The 21240-nt window shown below is 41.5% G+C and overlaps 1 protein-coding gene across 11 annotated transcripts in view; it reads right to left on the reverse strand.

Annotated features, from left to right (window-relative positions):
* LOC118856190 (myomegalin-like) overlaps positions 1-21240 on the reverse strand; it is a 273345-nt gene that overhangs the window by 60326 nt on the left and 191779 nt on the right. For 4 of the 11 annotated variants that reach the window (XR_005010844.1, XR_005010845.1, XM_036766327.1 and 1 more), the window contains 5 exons: positions 19480-19596; positions 19078-19215; positions 18109-18221; positions 16964-17094; positions 3622-3713 (listed from right to left, as the gene is read on the reverse strand). Coding sequence is in view for 8 of the 11 variants with exons in the window: in XM_036766327.1 (XP_036622222.1) it covers positions 3622-3713; positions 16964-17094; positions 18109-18221; positions 19078-19215; positions 19480-19596 (591 nt within the window). In the remaining 3 variants the exon portion in view is untranslated. Of the gene's footprint in view, positions 1-1777; positions 3371-3621; positions 3714-16559; positions 17095-18108; positions 18222-19077; positions 19216-19479; positions 19597-21240 lie in introns of those variants that run through there. The other 7 variants (XR_005010846.1, XM_036766329.1, XM_036766330.1 and 4 more) reach the window with 3 other exon arrangements.

The raw sequence follows: 21240 nt of genomic DNA on the forward strand, positions 1-21240 counted from the left end.
CCTCTCTCCTGAGTTCCACTAACTAACTGTCCAACTAACTGCCTGCTAGACATCATGGCCTCCGGGATGTTCCAAAGGTATCTGATATTCAGCACGTCCAAAAATGGAACCCATTATCTTCCAGTCCGTCCTCAAAACATGCTTATATTTCTGTTGTCTAGAATGTTTGAAGCAATAGTCTTTTGGGTGTTTGTTCTAGTTAAATTTGGAATATGGTGCTCAGTTCTAGAGTTTACATTTGAGAAGGAAAATCGACAAGATAGAGTAGGTCCAGAGGAGGAAGACTACGATAGTGAGGGCATGTCTTTGGAGCCACATGCTGAAGAATGGTTAAGGGAGTTGACTATGTTTAATCTGGAAAAGAGAAAACTTGGAGGCAGTGAATGGTAGGCCTGGGGGTGGGAAGGACATGCTAGCTATCTTCAAATATCTGAAGAGCTATAGTTTGACAGAAAGATTAGATCTTCTTGGCCCCACATGGGAGAGCTAGAATCAGTGGGTAGAAGTTACGAGAAGGTACATTTGGGCTCAATATAAGGAACAAATCCTTCATGATTAGAGCAATACGGCAGAAATGGCATTAGGAGCTATCGATTTTCCTATCACAGGGGGATCCTCCCGTGGAGGCTAAATGACCACTTTGGGAGAATATTTTAGACAGAATTCATACTGCAGGTAAATATTAGACCAGATGATTTCTAACTTCCCTCTAGTTCTCAGATAATATGATTTTACTAGTCAATATTCCCATTTAGGATTTTTTTTTTTAAATAGCCAAATTGAATATGCTAAAAATGATGACTATCATCTGGAGGAGATGAAAGGGAAGAATATCTTATTCCCCTCTTTTAAAAATGTGTGTTTGTATTTGGGAAGCTGTTTTGTGCGTGCGTGTGCGTGTGCGTGTGCGTGTGCGTGTGTGTGTGTGTGTGTGTGTGTGTGCCTTGCTAATTATAATTTCTTTCTAATTTTAGTCATTCTAATCTTGTTATCCTAGGACCAGGCAATTTCTTTATACTAATTTTTTTTTCTCCTTGACCTCATTTTTTGTGACTTTCCCAATGGCTTTTTGGTTTCTGTGGAGTTCTGATTTCTTATCACACTGCCTGGTAAAGTATATTGTATTTTCATATGAACCTTCAGGCCTCCTTTTTTGGGGGGGAACCCCTATAACTCAGTTCTTTTGATTGGATCTTTCCTAATGAATGATCTATGTGTATTAAAAAAAATTTGCTTTCCTCAATTATCTTTTTCTATCTTACTAACTTTTGACTTTCTTTTCTCTTTGGATCTTGAATACAGTATCCTACATCATTTCTTCCCCATTAGGATGGACAACTGTCCTAGTTAATTATTCTAGCTTAGTCGAAGGAAATTGTCTTTGTTGTGCCCCTGAATTCTATTTGATGGTGTGATCTACTGAGGTACTACTCATCGAACAGATAGATACCTGTGAAAAGCTATTAAATTACCTAATAGGTCTTGAATCCATTGGTGAAGAGGAAGCACTCTGACAAAATAGGAAGAAATGAACCTCAGCAGATGTGGCATCCTGGAAGCTGTGGGTAGTGAGTAGCTTGATAGGGTAGCAAAAAGTCAAGCGTGTTAATGGAATGTTAGGGGGAACTTGGGAGATTAGGAGGTCTTGGGAGATTGTATCCAGCCCATCACCCAGGACTGCACCCAAGCAAAAAAAAGGGTATTGTAGGCCTAGTCTCAAGTGGTTATTTCCCTGGAGGCAAATGAACACATCCTGGAGCATTGTGACACCATGTGGTAAGTCAAAACAAGCTTTATTGCATTGTCAGCAGGGGATATCACAGCTTGCAAACCACAGGGTTTCACAGGGGGTTTACAAAGATTCATAATCCCTGGGTTCCTGCTATACACACTGAGTTTTATGAAAGTCAACAGCATGATGTGATAACAGCAGTTTGAGAGGCTCTTCATTAATAGGCCCACCTGGTCCTTTAAGAATTGCTTTCTTGGATCAGTTTCTGATCTAATTAACGTGACTCTGACCTAATCAATCATTTAATAAATACTTCCTAATCTACCTAGCAGCTTGCTAAATTCTTGGGTGGGTGGGGACATGTGCAAGGAGAGGGAGACACAAATCCTAAAGAACCAGGGAAAAAGGGTTTCCTATGGGGTTAGACCAACTTTCTCCAAGTGGGTCAGAACACCATATTATGGGGCAGAAAACCAGAGGATGACCTACATATTGGCTCTCCTAGGATGACTCGATAGTGAAGGAGGATTCTAAGGCCTGCTAAGCCTTGGGCCAGCTCCCTTAGGGGTGGTTTATTTAGATCATCAGTATCTCTCCCCTTCTAACCTTACTTCCTATAAATTTTAAGATTGATCCTAGCCACAGTCCTTGCCATGAGTGCTCTTCAGGGCCAATAATAGGCATTCTCACTTATCTTGTAGGACTCCCTACTCCAGGACCAAAAGAATCAACTAAAAATAAGTAGGAAGACCAGTCTCAATAGGCATAGTTGAAGACAGAAACTTGAGTTAGTATATGGAGGGTTCAATAGAAGCATTTCATGGGCAAGAAGGAGGGAATTTCATGCACGAGTTCAAGAGAAGGGTCACAGTTGAACATAACTAAGCAACAGAAAGAGGACCGTGGTGTAAGGTGCAGAAGACTCACTAGGGAAACGGGGCACACCTACTCGCTATGTCTTCTCCTGGGAGGCCATCTCCAAAGCCAACACACATGAAATTAGCATCTTAAGGGGTCAGACTTGGTAAGAGAGAAGGTGACATCCATGAAATGAAGCAGCCCCAGGAAGCCAACATCTTTTCCCCATTACAACTACCTTTTCCCCTGAATTTCCAAGGTAGGAGGAATTTAGTCACTGTCTGGGGGAAGGAAGAGACTTCAAAACATATTCTCTGCCTCTAAAAACCTGGGGCAATTACTCTGTATAATGCCAAATGCTGGTTTTGGAGAGATTACATATGTGCGGGATGGGGGAAGAGGGAAAGTGCCCTTGGTCTGGTGGTGAGACTGTCTTTGGCCTAAGTCCTTGTTTGGCATGTGGCATTTATTTTCAAACACATCAAGTATAGACGTAAGGCACATATTTGCAAATAGGGCAGTCCTGTGGACAGAGATGAGCCTGCTTTGGCATACGGTGGCAAATAAGTTAGAGCCCTCAAAGCATGTTCTTGCCTCACTATCTGCTAGCCAGGAGATGCTGGTTGCTCAGTAATCAGTCTGTCAGATTCCACTGAATAGTTAGGCTCCAAGAGTTACCCAGAGAGCATCTCTTCAGGAAGTAATCCCACATTCTGCTTGAGTCCCCAAAGCCCCTTGAAGATGCCCTTCTGGCTACAAGAGGCCAAAGGGACCTCTGCCCTGTGAGAAGCAAGAGAATTCTTGAAGCCGCTGGTGCAGAGAGGAGGCAGGGAAGGGAGAGGTAAGAGGGGGAGAGTAAGTTTTTTAAAAAGGACAAAAGGAGAGGGAAAATACTGACAGGTTGTTCCAGTCCATATGGTCAATGTTGCTTTGTCAGCTTCCACGGGCCCCAGGAGACCATCAGACTCCCAAAGGGTAGTGTATCGCCACTCCCCCCCCCCCGGGTACCCAGGGACCTGGCGCTGACTTACTTGCTGGTGCACGTTGCTGTGTGAGGCTTCCTCTTCAATACTGTCAGTAAACTCAGTGCTAGCATCCTCGGTGTCCTCACCTCCAGCTGTGCCTGGAAGAAAGGACCAAAAAAAAAAAAAAAAGTGACTCCCCATGTGGTCTTTCTCCAAACTGCAGCTAAGCTCACTAACTTCCTTTTGTTGCCAGTCTCTGGTCTCTGGCCTCCTCCATCAACCACTGACCCTCACCCCTACCCAGTAGAAACATCCTTGAGGGAAGAAGAGACGAAAAGCCACACCTTTCTACTAGAACTTTGGGGTTTATTTGTTTTGTCATCGATAGCCTTGTAAGATATCAGGTGTGGAGCTACCAAGCCATGAAAAACCAGACCTGTCCTTGAATCTAGACTTGTCGGAATGGATGCTCAAAGGATTAGACACTCACCATTACAGCAGGCAAGTGAACACAAATGCTGAGCAGGAGCCAGAAAGCATGGGTTTTCTCCCCAGCTTGGTCATTGTCTCCCTGTATAACTTCATCTTCCCCAACAATAAAATGGGATCAAACCCTACCTATCTGTCTAAAACCACCAGGCCCTAAGAAGACTCATTGCTTAGGCTTGGTTTGTATGATGTGATGCCTGCCAACATAAATGTTCTCCAATACGGACCTACCTACCCAATTCCTCCTATCTTTTCCACTTGATTGGGAATGCCGCCGTTTGAAGGAATGACAGGCCAAAGACAGCCAATGAAAGCTGCTCTTCAAGACTCCTCTTCCAACAATCTTGTGCTACCCCAAATCCCAAGTAGAGCCCGGACCCAAGGAAGGAACTGGGACAAGCTAAGGTCATTTAAGCATTTGCACCCAATGACAAAGACACATACATGCCTTGTATATGCCATCTTTCTCTCTCTCTCTTAGATCCTCCTCCACTATAACCTTCATTGGATTTAAATTTTCTAGCGTCTTCATCTCTCCTGGGAAAATGGGTCAGTTGTTTCAGTCATGTCTGACTTTTCATGACCCCTTTCGGAGTTTTTCTTGGCAAAGATACTGGCGTGGTTTGCCGTTCTTTCTCCAGCTCATTTGACAGATAGGGAACTAAGGCAAACAGGGTTAAGTGACTATCCCAGGGTCACACAGCTAGGAAGTGTCTGAGGCCGGATTTGAACTCATGAAGATGAATCTTCCTGATTCTAAGTCCAATGCTTTATCCACTGTACCACCTACCTGCTCTGGGAAAATGGAAACTTCCTTGGAGTTCCCTAGTCTAGAGGGCTTCCCTATGAAAAGTCCCTACTTCTTCATGGTTTTTCTTTCCCCAAGTGAGAGTCAATCCAAACTGGAAAACCTTTCCCCTTCTCAAGTCTGGTCTGTTATCTCATCAGTAGGGAAATCCCCAGGCTGCTCCGTGAGACTGCTTTGTGAAGGATGCTTCTTCCATCACCAATCTATCCTTTGATTTCCCAACTGTGTATCAGGGTTTACAGCCTTTCTGTACTAGATCGGTGCGTGACCAGCGATGATGACAAACACCCACTGGCTCTGCAGAAGCTGATGGGAGCTCAAGCAACAAAGGTCCAATGGGCTTTACTTTACTGATGGGGGGACCAAAACTCACAGAGTAATTGTCAAGACCAGGCTAGAACAAGCAGGTCCTCTGATGAACAAATTCAGTGCTTGCTGCCTTTATATATAGGTGCAAATGTATTGTGACAGTGTCCCCTATCTGTACCTGCTTAATTGAAATCACCATTTGCTCTGGCATCTCATCTCATAAATACCCTGCTCTTGTCTTCTCCACCTGGGAAATGAAGACATGGCACCTTGAACCCAGACATCCTTGGAGGAAAACCTCAGTATGACTGACAAAGGAAATGTTGACTATCAGCTAAGGAGGTTCACAAGGACATAAGGCATTATTCTAGTTGCCTGTCACCTGATGTCATAGCTATTTACAAAGTCCTGGTCTTTGTGACTTCAAAGTGAAGGTTTCCCCATGCTGGTGCTTTGCCATCCAAGTTATACTGTTGTGGTTCTTAGTAGACCACACTGCTTTGACATGGCCAATGAAGGAAGCTGTTCTGCTTGATTATACAGATTCGTTACAAGGGCTTTCTTTTCCTTTTTCCTTTTCCCCTCCTCAATGGTGAGGGATAGAAGAAAATTGAGTGTTAATTGAAAAAAAATCATTTAAAAAATAAGATTCCATTTGCATTACGAGTCAGCCAGACAGATCACTAGTGCTCTTTCAGGCAAATGAGGCCTAGAGTTATTTCACTGGAACAGTCCTTGGGGAGGAATCAACTTTTCTGCTTCAGGGCCTTTGTAACCCAATTAAAATGGGCTTTGCTAAGTGAATGCCTGAGTACTTGTGAAATGTATACTTTTTGTTCCATCTTTACTTGTTTATAATTCCCATAAAGATCTATTCCATGTGCAGAGGGATGGCTAAAACAGGGTTGCCTATTAACATTTTTGATAGCTATAGGGTTCATATTGGTGGCAGGGGTAAGAGGAGGGAGCTCAGATTCATGGCTTGGCGTCAAGGCTAGACGCTTCATCCCATGCATGTCAGGTACACTTTCTATGCTGTGTGACCCTGGGCAAGTCACTTAACCTTTGTCTGCCTCAATTTTCTCATCTGTCAAATGAGCTGGAGAAGGGAATGGCAAACCACTCTGGTACCTGTGCCAAGAAAACCCCAAATGGGGTCATGAATGGGGACATAGCTGAAATGACTGAACAACAACATCTTCATTCATCTTTCATCTTATATATGTCTTTAAGAGTATGACTCTCCTGAGAATTTTCATCATTAAGCTTCTCTCAAGCAGCAAGATTGTTTCTTACAAAATTAATTTGTACTGACTTAAGAATACCTAAAATAAACTGGTTACACCGAATACAACTAAATACACTGGTTAAAAACAGAAACTTTAGCAGAAGCTGCCTAGGAATAAAATGAGCCATCAATACCTAAGTAGTTCTAAACCAGTCTAAAACTTGAAATGGCCTATGACCACATTTTACTCATTATACTCTGATGATTTTATTTTCCTAACGAAGTAAGATTATGGTCTAGGGCACTGGCTCTCAATGTGTGGTCCAAGGATTACTGTTGATCCTTGATCTAGCTAGCTAGCTGGCCAGGATTGGACTTGAATTCAGGAAGGCCTGACTTCAAATCTTGCCCCAGGCATCTACTGTGACCCTAGGCAAGTCTCAGCCTCAGGTTCCTCATTTGAAAATTGAGGCTAATAAATAACACCTACCTCACATTTGGTAAGGATCACATGAGATAACCTGTGTGAAGCTTTAACTCTTGGTGGTCTGCAGCTACGTCAAATGCAGGCCATAGTGTTTATCCAGTGTTACTGGTCTGTCAAAACTTGACTCTCTTCTATTTTCTGGTCCTGGGATGGAGGTGACCTTGAAGGCTAAGTCAAAACAGTCCAAGTTCTGACTAGTCAGTCCAACCCCAGACTGGAAAGCCTTCTATTATGGACTGCATGCCTTGTCAACATCGAAGACTAATCTAGTTTGGAGAAGCTCACTCATGTCAAGAAGGTTGACCACTAGGTGAAGAATTTTATTTTGACAAAGCAAATTACAAAGATCTTCTACTAAGGTGTAGAAGGCTTGCTATCTGCATTGGTAGGGGGAAGATCAGAACTTAGGAAATTATGGATCTTTTGAAGTATGTTGTTCCATCGCCAACTTGAACATACATACAAAGTACACACACACACACATCTTTGGTTATATAAATGCAAGGATGTGAAAATGTTTTTTAAAAGTCTTAAGCATGATACAAGAAGAAAGTGCCATATTATTATGACTTAGACAAAAGATCCACAATTGCTTTTCTTTCTTCATACAACTTCATAATTAGTGATGCGCCTACTAGAAAGTTCCAACGGTGACTATTAAATTAGGGCCCAAACTTCCTCCAGAGAAGAAGGAGAAGCCTTCTATACCTGATGACCTTGACTGATTCTATTTAAATCCCTTTACTTCTCAGTGTTTTTTTTTAATTATTTTAAATGTTATTTAATTTTTAATTCATGGAACTTTTAAAACAAGCATTCCCATAACGTTGTCATAGTATAATAAAAAAGATGATTGCATATGAAAGTACAAATCTAATATGTACAACTTGCTATTCTTTTTAAATATATAATAAATTTATGTAAATTTCTTTTCCCTTTCTTTCTTCCTCTTCCCTGACCCTCCTAGAGATGGCTACCATTAGGCACAAATAAGTATATACAGTGTCTTTGTTTGCCTCTAGATGCCAGAGAGGGGCAGCTAGGTGGCACCATAATGTAGAGTGTTAGACCTGGAGTCAGGAAGATTCATCTTCATGAGTTCAAATCCATCCTCAGACACTTACTAGCTGTGTGACCCTGGGCAAGTCACTTAACCCTGTTTGCCTCAGTTTCTTCATCTGCCAAATAAGCTGGAGAAGGAAATGGAAAACCACTCCAGTACCTTTGCCAAGAGAATCCCAAATGGGGTCATAAAGAATCGGACACAACTGAAACAACTGAACAGCAACAGGGACCAGAGAGGAAGAAGGAGGAACTTTCTATACTTGATGAATATTATCTAAGTCTTTTCACTTGTCGGTGCCTTTGTTTACCTGAGGTGCTACACTTTCCCCTTCTTGTTTTACAACGAGGCTGGGGGGTTGTTGGAGTATCAGTAACACAGGATGGATTTCTCTTGAGTAGGGACTTTATAAGTAGAATGTATAAAAAGTATCAAGCTAGTTCCTGGCACATAGTAGGCACTTTACAAATGCCTGATTGAGCACCACTGAACTGTGGCATCTAGTTGTCCAGGCTGTGGGACAGCACTGTTGGCTTAGCCATTTTATAAAAAGCACCATGTCATACTTCTATAACTAAATCCTCCTTGAATCAGGTCCCAGACTGTCTTTACCAAATGAATACTTAAAGACACTGAAGTTCTCATATGTTTTCCTTAGGGCTCTTTCACTTGGGATCATTTCAATAACTTTAGATCACCAATGAAGATGCCAACAGAAGGTAATGGATATTTCCCACATGGTGGCTGAAGACCGTTGGTGGGATCCTATGTTATGAAGTGACATGATAATGGAGGAAAGGGTTCTGGAGCCAGAAGACCTAGGTTCAAATCCCACTGCTGATGATTAAGACTTATGGGACCTTGGGTAAGTCAGTTTCCTTATCTATAATGAGATTAGGCTAGAAGGCCTGAGGACCTTTTTGTTGTCCTGTCATTTTGGTGTTTTCTTGGCAAAGACACTGGAATTGTTGGTCATTTGACAGTACCTTTGACAGATGAGGAAACTGAGGCAAACAGGGTTAAGTGACTTGCCCAGGGTCACATAGCTAGTGTTGAGGCTGGATTTGAACTCGGCAACATAAGTCTTCCAGACTCCAAGCCGGGCACTCTATCCACTGTACTTCCAAGTTCCCCTTAAGGAGGTCCTAGACACTTAATTAAGTAATAATAAAATATTCACTTCTTAATAAAGTAATCATTTCCCCAACACAGTTTCTTGGCCTGCCCACTCAGTCTGGTTCCAAGATTTATCTCTTCCTTGGAAAAAAGGTCCACTTGAATTCCATTCTCACGCAACACTTTGGCTACTGTCCAAAAGGTGAGAAGGACCTCGAGTTTCCACACTCTCCTATCCTTTATAAGTGACTGCTCTAATCTAGAGTGGCCCTCCTCCAAACAGCTGCACCATTCCCTGCTCTCCAATTCCCTGCCAAAACATCAGCAAGCTCTCCGCTGCCCCTTCTACAACAGGCTTCTTTATGTTGCTCCATAATGTCCCCACTTGGAGGCTGGTATCATTATGTAGTTACCCGGATGCTGTTGGCAGAACATTTCCCAGAAAAGGGAAAGTGTTGGATGCAAATTACAATTCAAAATAGTCCCTTTGACTCCTCTGTTATTTCCTGAGTCTCTTTAATTGCTTCCCCTAGTAACCTGGGGGCCTTACAAGCTTGTAAAATACTTAAGGACATCTTCAGTGACAACCTGCCTCTGCTCTTCTATAGCACTGATTCAGTTATTATCATTCACAATCTTAGGAGCCTTTGGGAGACTTGAAATCCTGGGGAACATTCCAGAAAGATTATCACCTTTTCAAAAGTATAATTAAAATAATTTAATTTTTAATAAACCATAGTCGGCTAGACCCTAGTTTCTACCAAATTTCTGGCTCTGCTCATTGGTCTCCTTTCTCCACGAAGCAGGACACAAGTAGTATTTTCCATGTTTCCTTTGGAAGCACCAGAGCAGACTAGTTCATGTTTATATAGCAAAATGTGCACAACACAATAGAACAAGTATTATCTGTTTTGCAGAGGAATCCAAAGCTCACAGAGGAGAATTATTTCACAGCTAGTAAGAACTGTGGTTCAAACCTAGGACTTTTGACTCTGTCCAACTGACCTTCCAAAAGCATAGGCATGACTATGTCCCTATCACCTTACCTCCAGGGTCAACTATAAAATCCAGTTTGGCTTTTGAAGTCCTTTATATTTTACCTGGCCCCTTCCTACCTTTCCAGTCTTCTTACACCTTACTAATCCTGAACATACTCCATGATCCAGTGACATTGACCTCTTCGCTGTTTCTCATACAAGATACTCCATCTCTCAACCCCAGGTATTTTTACTGCCTATTCCCCCATACCTGGAATTCTCTCCCTCCAGGTCAGTCTCCTGGCCTCCCCAGCTTCATTCAGGTCTCAGATAAAATCCCACTTTCTACAAGAAGTCTTTCTTGATTTCCCCTTAATGTTAGTTAAATTAATAAATTAATTAATAAATTATTTCTAATTTATCTAAATCTTATCTAAATTATCTAATTTATCCTGTATATATTTTGTTTCTCTGGCCCTTGGCATGTTGTCTCCTTCAGTAGATGGTGAATTCCATGAGAGCTGGAGCTGTCTTTTGCCTTGCTTTGTAGCCTCAGAACTTAGCACAGTGCCTGTTTAATAAACACTTAACGACTGACTTTGAGTCCAGCACCCTCTGCCCTACACCAAGCTAGCTCTCTCAAGGAGATCTGCTCCCTAACAGCCGATTCTCTCAATCCTTCCTATTTTTTTTTAAATCTATTTCATTAAGGAAGAGGAGCCAGAGGTCCTGAGGATGCCCATTCCAAATTGTGTGATGAAGACATGATATAATTTCTTCTCCATCACTGCTTTCGAGCAAGAGGTATCCAGGATGAGGCTATTGGTTCCTCTCCATTTTTCCTTTAAACAAAAAGGTACTCATTAACTCACCCTGTTTCTTACTTTAAAAAGCTTTTGAGGCAAGAAGATAGGAAACTTTATCCACAATATTGTACAAAAGATACTTATGAATACCAGATCTTTCTCACATCAAAAAAAAAAAAAAAGCTTTTGGCTTGGAATTTTATTGAGTTGCTCAAAAGGGACTCTCCTATAAGAAAAACAACTGACCTTTCCCTAACAGAATGAATCAAATCATTACTACTGATCCTTGTCAACTTTTATTGAACCAATAGAACATTTATCCATCGCTGGAAGATGCTGAAAAAATCTAAGGACTATATAACATGTGTTCTGAAATGGAGGATGTAACAGACAAGAAAGCACTATGGCCACAAAAAAATTAACTTAAGGAGAGAGAAATAAATGTACAACTTACTGGGAAGAGGGAGAGGATGGGGAATTCCTGGAAAGACAAAAGGGTCAAGTTTCTCGATTATTTAAAAAAAAGTTATTTCCTTCTTGCCCAGAAAAAGCAAGGAAACCTTTCCTGTTCTCTAAGCAGTCCTACGGTTCCCAGGAAAGTGTTTTAAGTTAAAAGCTAGTCAAACAACAAACTCCTAGCACAAGTGAGGAAACTGAAACAGAAAATGTCAAATTTCATACAAACATACTTTTGCATATTTATACAAACACACTTCCTGAGGCTCTCAGGTTAAGAGAAGGGTTGAAAGTTTTTGTTAGACCAAAAAACATGAACGATAAGAAAAGCAAGTGCTGCACATTTGGGCAAACACGAAAAGGCAACCAGCGGCCATTCACATTCATTTGCCGGAATAGTTCCCTTCTGCCGAAGGGAATGCGAAGCGGATTCTGCGCATGCAGTTAGGAGGGCTGTACAGCAGCAATCCCTGCTCTTGGCGTTATTCATTGAAATCAAACATTTGGAGATAGTCACTTCGTGTCTGACGTCACCCCTCTTCGCATTTCAGACACAATAGCAAGAAAACAGTGGAACGCAGATTTTCATTTCTGGAATCCTATTTTGCAGGTACAAAAGGAAACATAAAACAAAGCCTACTTCCGAGTTGATTCCCTTGGGAACTTTATATAGCCGTGTGCATTGTTTTTATGGCTCCCCCCACTGCAATCTCGTCCATCAACTGAAATGGGATAGGAGACTGATATTTTTACTTCCACCCTATCAATTTTTTTCTTCACTTTTCATTATTTCCTGAAGGAAAAATAGAAATAAAGGCCACTTTGTCCTGTGGAAGTTACTCTGGAAGCTTAATGCTGATGGGATTAAAAGGGAGTTAAGGACTTACCTTCAGTTACTTTCAGACCATTTCCCATAGAGGGACTTATTTGTCCCCTGCCATGATGAAATGCTCTGAGAAAGTCATCCCTGTGGGTGTCTGGGGAATGGGATTTAAACTCATTTCAGAGGTGAGTTGAAGACTCAAACCATTACCCCAAGACCATCCCTCAATGCAGCATGTTTCAGACCACAGGGTTGCTGGAACTGGCTCCTTTCTTTCTCCCAGTCCTATGGACAGTAACCCAGGAGCTACATATTACATACTGTCCAACAAAGGGAGGAATGCTCCCTTGAGCCCTCTCTCTAGGTCAGTGGTGTCAAACTCAAACTCAAAACAGGAGCCACCAAACAGTGTATAATGATCACATATTGGCTCAGAAAACCATATGCTAACATTATCTACACTGTATTGCATTTTAACTTATTTTGTTAAATATTCACCAATTATATTTTAATCTGGTTAGGAGCATTGTGGGCCATGTGTTTGACACCTCTGCTTTTGATATGAGAGAACCATCCATGGACTTTCATTTAACTCAGCCCTGGAAAAGGGTCATTCACTGGCACTATTAGAATTACTTAATGGAGGGTTGACTTATAAGACTGCTATTTTCATTCATTCTGGCAATACCTTTACAGAACAGGGTGGGGGCTGATTTTTTTTTAAGCACTTTGGGTTTTTTTTCATTTTGTGACAAATACAGGATTTTCTCTGCAAAAAGCTATGAAACCTGGGAAAAATGTTCATCATCTTGCCACAAGGGGCCAGGGTTCTCTCCCGTAAACTTAGGAAACCAGATACCTAAATCTCTAACTACATCTCTTTAAAACAAAGGGGAATGATTGGAGACTATCAATGCTTTACTAACAAGCAGAACTGACTGTTCATTGCAAAAAGACCTGTCTGATGTGATCCTTTTGGTGAAACAGAAAACTCAGATCTGACTCGAAGTGGAGAGACTCTCCCCCAGATAAACTTCTCCCAGATCATCTACCTCTCATTTCAACTCTTACAGAATATATACATATATATATGTATGTGTGTATATATATGTACATATACATGTGTGTATATGTATACATATATATGTGTATATATATATATGTCATAATGCAGGAATAGGACATATTAGCATAAAATACTAGCTAATTTTGTGCTTTCCTGGATGAATGCCTATATATATGTGTGTGTGTGTGTGTGTGTGTGTGTGTATATGTAAATGTGTGTATATGTATATATGTATACACATATATGTATACATATAAACTTGTTGGAAAATCTGGCAGAAACATTACAATTTTTTTTAATGATCAGCTACTGGAGACTATAAAGAGAGAAATAAGTCAATGGTAGATTTGTCCTAAAACACTGTGCATCCTTAGTAGTTCTTGCGTATTTTTTAAAAAATTCCTAAAGCTAAGCTCAAAAAGAGGTTATTTTGTTTTGTTTTGAAAGTAGATACCTTTGGGATCTTAAATGAACAATTAATTTGTGTCATCATTTTACAGGCATGTGACTGCTGAAGGAATGGAATGAAAGGTTCACTTCTTTCTGTGAAAATGTGATATATTAATAGGATTGCAAACGATAACTGAATGAAGGTTTGGTCAGGGAAGGAAAAAGACAAGTGGAATGATATCTTGTAAAGGTTAAGCCTGGGAGTTTGATTGGTGGCTGGATGCTTTAACAGGCCATGGCACAACCATCTCCCAATTGTGATTTTTTTTTTAACGCAGATAGGTGGTGGGCTGGAGAGGTTGTATGAAAGGAGGAATTAATTAGAGAAATGCTTAATTCCACTGACAATCATGTTTAAACAGCATGGATTTCAAAACTGCAAAAGAAAACAATATAAAAGGAATATTTTTCTCAAAGTGAATGAAAAGGAAAAATGTAAATATAATTTAAAAAAAAACCCTCTGTAGGGATAGCCTTTCCTTTCAGGCAGTAAACTTCTTGAAGGTCACTTTAAGTTCAAACATGTAATGGCTCATGAAGCCCATTGAGGCAGCCCAAATTCTCAGAGCCATGACACTCAGAACATAGTAGAATGCCTACTCTCCAAATTAAATGAGAGTAAATGAGATGAACTGTATTTTACAGTGTATAATATGGATTTTTCCTAATTTAAGCTCTGTGTTTCCAACAAAATATCTTACACCAGCAGTCCTACGGCAAAGAACATTTTTCTTCTTGAATAAAAAGGTTTTTTCTTAAGTCTACAATTTATACTGAATTACAGTATTGTTGGAAAACCTAATAAAAGGTGGAAAAATCCAGTCCCAGGCCAGGCCTGTGCCCTTGAAGTCATGGTGGCCTCAGACTACATTGAGAAGAGGGTAACAGGAGTGCTGTCCAATCAAAGCACTTCTCTGGGGGCTAATGAACCAAGTTTAACAGATTGTTGTTCTCTGAATGGATGCTAAACTATTAGAAAATCTACAAACCAGCAGACCTCCTTCAGGCTCTGGCTTCAGATCCCTGGCTAAACAAGGTTTAACACTAGCATTTGGTTACATCTGGGCTACCAAGTTCACACTCTGAACTCACCCTTTCAAAATACCTGGATCCACCTTGTCAACTTACGAACAATAATACTGTCAAGTCACCTAATTGTCAAAATGCCTTGCCATGCCCAAAAGGCAGAAGGAAGTCAGTAAGAAATGGTTTAGATTTTCAGTATTTGTATCAGTATCATAACCTATTCTTTTTTCTTAGTCCACTTCAATAAGGTATTGATAGGCAAATAAAAAACATCTCTAATTTTGATAATTGAAAATGATCGGGACAGAACAAATAGCCAAACATATAATGAGGCCTTACTGTATTTGAGTTATGGTTTTGGACCCATCACAAGGCTATGTTCCCTTGGACTCCAGGGGAGCGCTTCTCCTTACCTTCACTATCCAGATTGCCTGGCAACAGTCTGCCATTTTCATAGCTCTTAAGAATATTCTTCCTGACTTACAAGTAACCTTAGGTTTAGTCTACTGAGCTCCTTCTGATTGCCTTGTCATTTTTCTTACTTCAAGCAGCATTGTCTCTCCCAAAAGGAGGCTCAGAGTGGTAAGCTTCCATATCCCATTGGTGGAAAATTATTAATGTGATACAAATCGGCCTCTTTCCATCAGTCTGAATGTGACCAGAAAATTTCTCCTATTGGACCATTTTCTTCCCTGCCCATTCCAGTTTGAGAGATGCTCTATCTGTTACATACCCAGCTAAGGTTACAGAAACTTAGATGAAATTCAGACTGAAGTTCCAGCCACTTGACTTATGAATGTGGGGGAAAAAAAAGATTCATGTAAAATGGTCAGAAACAGAGATCTTTGGGCCCTGCCCAAGTCAAAAGGATGTTCAATCATCTCGACTGGGCAAAATCCTCCAGGAGTTCCTAGGTCTAAACTAACTTAAATCGCAGTGTCTTTATTTACTCCCAAGCCTATAATCTTGGAAACCTTGAAGGCAAAGGAAATACTAACCCATAATGACATACTCACATGCCTCCAAGTATCATCTAGAACTTTTCCATTTTTGGCGCTTAAGACATTGAAAACCTATTTGGTACAACATGTTGGGCAGCTTTCCTTACACATGTCCTGTCACTATGAGACAGTCATGGCTTCTATGCCTGTGAGAGATCAACTCTCATCAAAAGAAGTGACAGATTAGTTCTTTGAATCATAACTATTCAAAGCTCTCCAAGGATTGGGATTTGTTCCTATTCACTGGAGAGATGTGTTAGCATTCATCTGGGAAGCACCCAGGAAGCCTCTGTCTATTCCAAACCCTCTTTCCCCACTGCCAAACACAAGTCTGTTCTGACTCTAAATCTCAGTAGGTGGCAATGTTGCTTTCTTGCTAATCTCCACCTCCTGTCCCCATCACTACCAGTACCATTTGAAAATTTTAAAAGAGGAAGAAACTTGGTTCTGAAATGAACCTCATCTATTAATCATTCTGGGCTGCAAGAATCTCAGGGCTTCCTTAGATCCCATGAGAAAAGAGCAGCTCGTCCTTGATCCAGGAGGCCTCAAAGGACCAGTGAATAAGAATTCAAAGCTTCTACACTTATATGGCGGCCCTGAAGGAGGAGTAGCAAAGCATATATGAACTAAAACCTTAATAGCCCTTAGCCTACCTCACAAATGGGGTCTTTCCCATTCCCTAAGGCAAGTCCTGCACAGCCACCCTCGAATTTTAAATTTCCTCCAGGCAAAAGATGCTATAGCTGTTCCAAAAAAGCCATCTTCATAAGCCCTCAACCTGTTTCTTTTGCAATTGTGTCCTGGTCATAAAGCAGTCCTCATTTCAAAAGCAAGAGTTCTCTGGATGGAAAAAAATAATAATACACACGCATGCATTTGTGACATGATGTAGAACATTTAAAATAGTTGGGGAAAGGGGTGAAAAAAAACTTTATTTGGCCCACAGAGGGGATGGGGGATTAAGGAGAGAGACTAAAAGAGGGAATGATAATGGGTGGGAATAAACTAAAATGGAATGGATTAATGTGCAAATACATTTGGTTACCTCCACCGCAAGATTAGAGACAGGTACATAAAAAAGAACACAGGTGCACTGAACTGAGTTTTGCTTCTGAGTTGATTCTAAATTGCAACAGTTCTAACGTTAGTAAATCACCAGTTATCTCTGTCCAAGTCAGACAAGGCTCTCTCCTCTCTCTCTGTTAGTGCAAACATCGTTTTCCATCCTGGGCTGTAGCCTGACCCGCCAGCGCTCAGAAGGCATGCTTGTGGTGAGCTCTCACACTCTCCCGTTCCCCACCTCCAAAGGCAGCCAGGGTCTCCAGCCTGCTTAGGTGCTCCAGGCTTCTTCCGAGAGCCTCCTCTAGCCGGCTGCGTAGCACCTGGGCTCCTTCCAACTCCACCTGGAGGGCTTGATCTCGCTCAGAGCTGCTTGGGCGGCCACACAGAAAGGAAGAAGAATTAGAAAGTGGTTTGAATGAGACCAAATGACTCTCCATGAAGCCGGAGTGATCCAAAGCTAAGTGATCCAAACTGATGGCTATCTAAGACATCAGGAAAGCCCCGGTGGCACTGCAGGTCAGCCGGTTGTTTGTTAGGTCTATTTCAGCACCTACTCCTCTGATCACAAGTTTTAGCCTAAATTCCCAGAAAAGGAGTTTCCTAGAGTCCCCTGCCTTCCCCCATAGCTCATATCACATTCCAATTTTCTACTGCATGTTCTACTTCCATAACAATCCATTATACTAGGGAAGAATCTTCCCATGTGGATTACTAAAAAAAAGGTGCAATCTGAAAGAAAATCATAACCAGGGAGGGTCTTTCTTTAAAGACTTTCTTTTCCTACATGAGTTACGAAATTTTTGGATAACTATGCCAAGTCCTGACTATGCTGACATAAACTAGAGATCCGAAGATTTTTTTTTCAAACACTGATAACAAAGATTAAAGTACTACTAAAAAGAAAGATGTATTCAAACTATTTTTGGTCCAGTTTTATTGTACAGTCTTTCTTCTCTTAAATATCCCTATCAGAACCTTTATTTCCACCTAGAGAAAGCAAAGGAAGACAAAAACTTAAAAGGAAATTAACTAGGAGTTCCTGAAAAATGAGAAGACAAAAACTGGGAAAGAAGTGTAATGAACAGAAAATAGGGGGGAAAATTAAAGCAGAATGATAAAACATAAAGAAAGAAAACTGTGGAGGCCAGGAACAATCCCGTTTAGCAACAAGCTCAATGTTGGTTCAGCAATCCCGTGGACAGAAGAGTGGCTCCATTGGGCACTTCTCTGCCTCACTCCAATTAATGGTGTCTCCTTGGGCAGACCAGGAGACCGCATGAAGGACCCTTTGCATTCCTTCCTTCTTTGCCCACCTCTGGTGATACAGAGATAGAACTTCCCCTCAGCACCCATTCCCAAGAGAGTGATCTCTAGAGCTCTTACCTGCCAGGATGCGTGTGGAACTCCACCAGGCTGCTGTAGAGCCGTCTCTCTGCTTGCAGGGCTTCATTGAGCCGGCCCCGCTCCTCCACCAGGCCCTCCATCACCTGCAGCAGCTGAGAGAGAAGCAAGGGCAGAAATGAAGGTCTATCGTCTCCAGGGAGGGGTAGAACTTCAGAGTTGGAAATGACCTCCCATCACTGCCTGAGCAGGAATGTCTCTTCCCTAATGGGAAAAGTAGCTCTGCAGCAGCATCTGCTAGAAGACATCCAATGACACAGAACTCCCTAGTTCCCACAGAAGCCAATCCCACTTTTGGACAGCTCTCCGGATCAGGGAGGGTCTCCTTATATTGAGCTAAAATTTGCCTCTTTTATCACTCATTTCTACTGCTCCTGGTTCTGACTTCCAGGCCAAGCAGAACTAAGGCCAATGCTGCTTCTGCACATTAACACTCTAAATCCTTAAAGACAGCTAGCATGTCCTCCTAGTCTTCTCTTCTCCAGACTTCAAAATCCTTCAGGGAATCCTATGCAATGTTTTACAGTCCCTTTACCTCCCTACATGCTAGGCACATATAACATATATGTTGAGTAGGAAAGATAATGTTTTCCCCAAGTACTCCAAACCTTAGAAAGAAAAATCCCATAAAAAAGAAAGAAGAACATTTTTAAAAAATCTCTCTAGAAAGTACAAGCTGGCCAAGATAATTATATCTCCCTGCCTAGTTGGTAGCAACATTTATTAGTCTAGAGGTAAAAATGAGTAGGTTTAGTAGTAAAACACACTGTTATTCCCACTTGGTCTATAAATTCGGGGCTCCCTAATCTCAGAATAAGATACCATAATTTCCATGAATCAAGGTAGAAAATAGATCGAAGTCTCTTCGTTGCCACCAAATGAAAACATCACAAGCTGGCTATTTCACAATTCATATAGACCACACCATTTCCCAAAGTGATCAGAAATTACCTGATGCCTGCGGTTTTCGCTTGTTTCTTGACCCTGGCATTCTGCTGAGGCTACTTTTTCCCGAAGGATCAAGACTTCTTGGGTCAGGCGCTGGACAGCTGGGATGTCTTCAGGGTCCACAAGCTGCATCTGAAGGTCCTGGAGACCAAAAAACAGAGTTAATTGAAGGAATAATGGAGTACATCACCTTTAAAACAGCCCTCTCTCAGTCCACATGGAGATTCGAGGCTCCAAAGGAGAGGAACCCCCTACCCAAACGGAAAACTAACAGATATGATCCCTGTTAAGTACATTATTAGGAGAGCTCTGGATAGGGGTAGTGTCAAAAGGAAAGAAACAGAGCCAGTGGGACGGTCTGGGGCTGCCCTAAAGACATTCAGGACTCAAAAGCCTTGCAGAGACCTTTATGAGGTCTTCCTTGATTTGCATGTTCCTTGTCAGGGACTCCATGTCAGCAGCTTGAACCTGCAGCTCTTCTGCCTGCACAGCGACCATGGACTGGAGAGCAGAAAGCTCCATCTGGTAAGAGAGAACATGCCAGAGTCATGGGCACAGTGGACAAAGCCTGTGGCAAGGCCACACACTATCGCAACAGAAGCCTAAGGCCAGCATCTTCCCCCAGGTCACCTCCCTTTCATCTTCTGTCACAACAGCAATTAATGAAGTGCTCTGCGTTACTGGGGGCACACCATGGAGGTTGTCCTCTGTAGCATCATACTCAACTGATCTCGTTTACTGGTCTTCAGACACACTCAGCATGTATGGCAGCAAATGTTAAAACATCTCTGATTACAATAATGTAATGATGAATAACATCAACATTCTCTAAATACTTCATATCCACACAGACATGAGGACGATGGCCACATTTGTTGGCAAATATTTTTATGAAACTCCAAAAAGGGATAAAAATAAGAGGAACAGGTATAGGCTGGAGGCCTGCAAGCTAGCTGGGCACTAGCTCAACTTCAACAAAAAGCTAAAGCATTCCCTGAAGCCAGGCTCCTTACGAGGGAAACAAGCTCTTAAGAAATTTTAAAAAATATAACAAGTGAAAAACCAAAATTTGCCCGATATCGCTTCTGCTTTATCATGCACTACTTATTTTATGTGGTCATTTATGGCTTGTGGGATTGGCATAGCAAAATGAGCAACAGACTCCAGCAGTCTCCTGTTGCCTCTACGAGGTAGTTGGAGTTGGAAGGGACCTTGGTGTGATTCTAGGGCCGTCTCGCTTCACATATGAGGAAATCGAGGCCTGGAAAGGAGAAAGAGATGTAGCTCCTGGCTAAGAACAGCAGAAGCGCCATATCCAGACTCCATGGCGTCAGCACCTCATGTGCCATGTGAGGAAGGAGAAACTTGATGACTTTCTCACCTCCATAAAATCTACAAGAATGCTCTACCCAGATAATAATGATTGATGAAAATGTGAGAAGGAAAGAGGAAAGTCTGTGCAGGTGATTTTCCATAGGAAAGCGTGTGTTAAGTCACCCAATGGACAAAGGGAAAACCAGATTTTGCCGTGTTAGTGCATTTGATCTGGTGGGGCAAAAAAAAATCTACAAGACTCTCTTTAACCATGCATTTCATAATATGTTAAGGTCATCTGAGATTCTTTGGTAGATCCAGGCATGGGGATAATTTTATTTGACTCCCATCATCAGCCAAGCAAAACATTGGTTCACTAAAGATATTTGCCTACATCACAAAGAACATTCTGACAAAATCCAGACAGAGCAGTGACTCCCCAGAGATGGTTAAGTCTTTGTTCCTGTTTGCAGTCAGCTCAAAATCACCCACATCAAGCTGTGTAACTGAAGATGCCCTCAGTATTAACTGCAAACAATTTCATATTCTTCTAATGATGTTAGATTGTTGCTAATTGTAAAAACTTCGACCTCAGAAGAATCAGAATTATTGGTGATACAATAAACAACGGAAAGCTAGATATGGTGGGTGAAGGAGAGTACCACATGTTACCAATGAGAGCATATACACAAAATGTAACAAAGTGCATCAGAAAAGAGGTAGGCTGAGGTAACAGCAGAAGGAAGAAATAAAAATGATAGACTGTTGCACTGAAACACAAACAGAACTATGACTTGCCTCCAGCACGTTGGGTACTCTGTGGAGCATCTGTAGGAAGAGATATGGACAGGA

This window comes from Trichosurus vulpecula, chromosome 7 (genome assembly GCF_011100635.1).
Source record: "Trichosurus vulpecula isolate mTriVul1 chromosome 7, mTriVul1.pri, whole genome shotgun sequence".
NCBI classification, from domain to species: domain Eukaryota; kingdom Metazoa; phylum Chordata; class Mammalia; order Diprotodontia; family Phalangeridae; genus Trichosurus; species Trichosurus vulpecula.